Source organism: Juglans microcarpa x Juglans regia, chromosome 7S (assembly GCF_004785595.1).
Source record: "Juglans microcarpa x Juglans regia isolate MS1-56 chromosome 7S, Jm3101_v1.0, whole genome shotgun sequence".
Classification (NCBI taxonomy): domain Eukaryota; kingdom Viridiplantae; phylum Streptophyta; class Magnoliopsida; order Fagales; family Juglandaceae; genus Juglans; species Juglans microcarpa x Juglans regia.
Window position 1 is genome coordinate 6,339,413 of NC_054607.1, and position 4,025 is coordinate 6,343,437.

General features: G+C 41.2%; 1 protein-coding gene across 1 annotated transcript; it reads left to right on the forward strand.

The window, feature by feature from the left end:
* The first annotated feature begins 502 nt into the window (after positions 1 to 502).
* Positions 503 to 3,644, forward strand: LOC121240537. The gene is made up of 3 exons (XM_041137990.1): positions 503 to 665; positions 997 to 2,724; positions 3,194 to 3,644. Exons 2-3 carry the CDS (start codon positions 1,196 to 1,198, stop codon positions 3,441 to 3,443), a joined length of 1,779 nt encoding a protein of 592 aa, XP_040993924.1. The 5' UTR covers positions 503 to 665; positions 997 to 1,195; the 3' UTR covers positions 3,444 to 3,644.
* The last annotated feature ends 381 nt before the right edge of the window (positions 3,645 to 4,025 follow it).

Below are 4,025 nucleotides of genomic sequence, written 5' to 3' on the forward strand. Positions count from 1 at the left end.
TAAAATCTTATTATTAAAATTATGTAGATGGTGTGTTCTATACCTACTTAATAATAAAATAACTTATTCATCAAATCTCTACGCATGGTACTACTTCTCAATCAAATAATAATACTTGTTACTTTCTTAAGGTTCGGTTTGGATTGATGAGATGAGGTAATTTTATATGAAAGATAAAAGTTAAATAAAATATTTTTTTAATATTATTATTATTTTAAGATTTAAAAAAATTAAATTAAAATTTAAAAAAATTGAATTATTTATTATATTTTGTATAGAAATTTAAAAAAATTATAATGATGAGATAAGATAAAATATTTTCTGAATCCAATCATAATACATTTGACAATCGTTAATAAGATTATTTTTCTATTTTTTAAAAAAATGTTTATGAATCTTCTTAAATAAATTTCACAAAATTGTCAAATACGAAAATTTATGATTTTTCCTAAATTTTAAGAGGACAAGGCCAAGTCCGATACTTTATAATCTGGTGTATACGGTATGCCGTGTACCCCGCGATATTTTTGCCTTGCATATAAAAGCACCCAAGAGTGCCCCTCTCTCTGGTCGAGAGGAAGCGTTAGTACTTTGCTTTGAGAGTTTTGCCGGAAATCTTCGCCGGAGCTTTATCGGGAAAATCCATCCAAGCTTTTCAAAGCTTAGTAAGTAATGTTTGGGAAAATGTTTCCTTCTTGGGGACCTCCTTGTCATATGTTTTCGTTTACGTGTGAGTTCGTCTTGGTTGGAGATTACCTGATATGATTTTCATGCGAAATTAGTGACTTCTCACGGAAAAGGAACTCTCTATTAGTTTATTATTATAGGGCAAAAAAATATTGTTTTTCCAATTCATAATTCCGGTTTTCTTCGAGTTTTTCCTGGAAATTCTGGTGTTCTTGTCGGAAATTGATCTTAGAGTGGGATTTTTGGCGTGGAATTGGGTTAAAGGGTTTGAATTGTAAACTTATTCTGTTCGTTTCATTGATTTTTCAGGTTAATAGTGAGGTTGAAGGAAAAAAGGCGAAGAATTTCTCGGATCTGATTAAAAAAAGTTGGAAATTTATGGTTGGAGGAAGAGAAATTTCTCTTCTCAAAACGAGGTCTTTTTTTCTGGGACTTCGACTCCTTTGAGATTTCTGAATCCTTTTCGACTTTGCTTTTTTCTTTTTTCCTTTTGCTCTCCTTTGGAGAAATGGGAACGAAGGTAGCTACGACCTGTTTGCATTGGTCGCAGCCGATTGTTCCCCATTCTCCGTCCTCATCTCAAACGCTAGCCTCGGTGGTCTCATTTCCGGCAGGACGAAGAAGCCACCGTGGCGATGGCGGAACTCTCGTCTGCCGCTACTTGCAGAGACCGTACCGATCGGCTCTGTTCGGAGCTTCATCGACGGCGATTTTCCGGTTCCGATCTTGCGAGTACCCGAAGCCGGGAATTCGAATTCTCAAAAGTGCTTGCAGTGCCAGCTCAGATGCATTTTCGGACGAAGAATTCTCAAAGCAGATTCAGGAATTGGCACTCCAGTTCCAACTTTCGGGCGATGATGACGACGACACTGCCATCATCGCCATGGATGACTCGGAATCACAGATGGTTTCCGATTCCAGAGATGTGAATAGCGCAGATAGTTGTAGCAGTTTCGACAGTAGCGTCAACTTTGTAGAGATTCAGCACCAGATACCACAAGGTCCAAACCCATCTTCGGAGCTCGAGCCTCCGTGGCCAGAAATGCGGCAAGGGCCACCGGATTGGGCCAGAAGAGACGAGATAATCCCCGCGAGTATCGAGCGCAAGGCGAACAGCGTGGATCTTCCGCTTTCGCTTCGAATGATTAAGCGAAAGATGCAATGGCAGGAGGGGTACTTCAGAGAAGTAGGAGAATCGGCTTACTGCTCCGTAAAGAAGGCCTTCTCGTCGATGGTGTTCATAGTCAGAGAACTCCAAAGCTACACGTTGCAGATGAGAGAGCTTCTGTTTTACGAAGATGTGCAGGGGGTTCTTGCGCGGGTTCAGAGAGAGATGTACGCTTCGTTCGTGTGGCTATTTCAGCAGGTCTTTTCTCACACTCCAACCCTGATGGTGTACGTGATGATTCTCCTCGCGAATTTCTCTGTCTATTCCATGGGGCATAGCAACGCTGCTATGGCAGCTTCACTGCAGCTCGGACCTTACGCAGCTACGACGGATATGGCTTCAGTGGTTGAAATCGATCAGGACCAGAAGCACCAGAGGTTTGATTCCTCGGCGATTAAGAAGTTCTCGGTTTCGTCCTTGTGGGGCGAGACGACATCGATCGACGGAAACAATGGCGGAGGCGGCAAGGTCCGGCCAGTGGGTAGTGGAACCGAAGGTGAAGGAAAGTTTAATGGGCCGGATTACCACTACCAGAAAATTCTTCACGACGGGGCTTCTTCCCAATTGTCCTCCACTTACGACGCTACAAGAGAGGGGGAGACACAGGAAGAAGAGGTGGCTCTATGGAACGCCATAGTCGAAGAAGCTTCGAAAATACGGTCCGCAATCCTAGATGAAGCTCTCGATCAAGAAACCATGCAACGGTTCGTCTCGCCGGTGACGGCGAAGATCGAAGCGGACGACGAATACGGAGAGTACTTGAGAACAGAGCTGCTGTACCTGACGGACTTGGCCCAAGAGCACAGCAACCCTCTTGTCCTCGCCAACTTTGCTCAGTTTCTTTACCTGGTCGCCCACGACTACGACAGGTACAATCTCTCTCTCTATTATTTTTCGTTATTTTTTTTAACTAAAATTACTTCTCCTACATGTTTCAATCAATCTTCCATATCTGTTCATATCTGTCTTTCGTTTCTTCCTCTCCCTATCTTCCTCCATAAATGCCTTAGAAAAATCTTCCATTTTCAAAGCACTTCTGTCGCTTTGCGTCATCTTGACAGAAGTATGTGTGGTCGAGTTTTCCCTTTCATGGCAAAATTTCCTTGTTCAATCCTATCTTTTTTTTCCTCTGCGTTTGTGATTCCCACGTGTTTCAATAAAAAAAATATCTTCAATTTGGTACAAGTCATTGTCTTTTATCAAGACATTTGATAGAAAAATGATAATATTCATTGTACCATATAGCAAATGTGGTTGAAAATGATAAAATATAATAGCCCAGAAAAGATTTTCAGCCGTTTGACCATATATCTTTATATTGTTCACGTCCCAAAACAGAGCGGAGGAGTACTTCAGGAAGGCAGTAGGGATTGAGCCACCAGATGCAGAGGCATACAGCAAATACGCGACCTTCTTGTGGAAAGTGAAGAAAGACTTGTGGGCTGCAGAGGAGAGATTCTTGGAGGCCATCTCGGCCGATCCCAGCAACCCTTACCATGCTGCTAACTATGCTAATTTTCTCTGGAACACTGGTGGAGAAGACACTTGTTTCCCTCTTTCCCCTTCCGACACCACCCAAGATGCCTAAAATCTCCAGATCTAGCTAAATAATATGCCAAATTATTCCTTGTGTTTTTTAGATATACTACGTACTGGGATTGGTAAGAGAGAATTTCAGTGCGGAAGATTTTGATTAGAAAAATACATTAGTAATAAAGTGATTACACAAAAATAATTTACAAACTGAATATCAGGTTGTAGAATTATTTTTATTGTAAAGTAGATTTAATAAATTACATGAAATTTTTATTTTTATATAATTGACTGCAGTAATTCTCTCTTATAATTTCATTTGTGTTAAAATATGTCATATTTTTCAGCAAATAAATAGATGTTATTCTGAATACCTGTCGGGGTTGGTCGGAATGGGAGCATTATTGGGCTTTGAGTAAGCAGGCAAGTGAGGAGGGGATTCGGGAATGAGAACCGTTTCGCACCAGTCGGGCTGGTTTTTTCACAAAAGTAGTCCTCCATTCATCTCAAACCACGTAGGATAAAATACTCTAAGAGAAATACACCCCATCACATACAATCACCTCGCACGTGCTAGCCTTCTCTTCCTCAGCACCGTCCTCTGCCCTTTCTTCCTCGCTGGTCTCTTTGCCCTCAG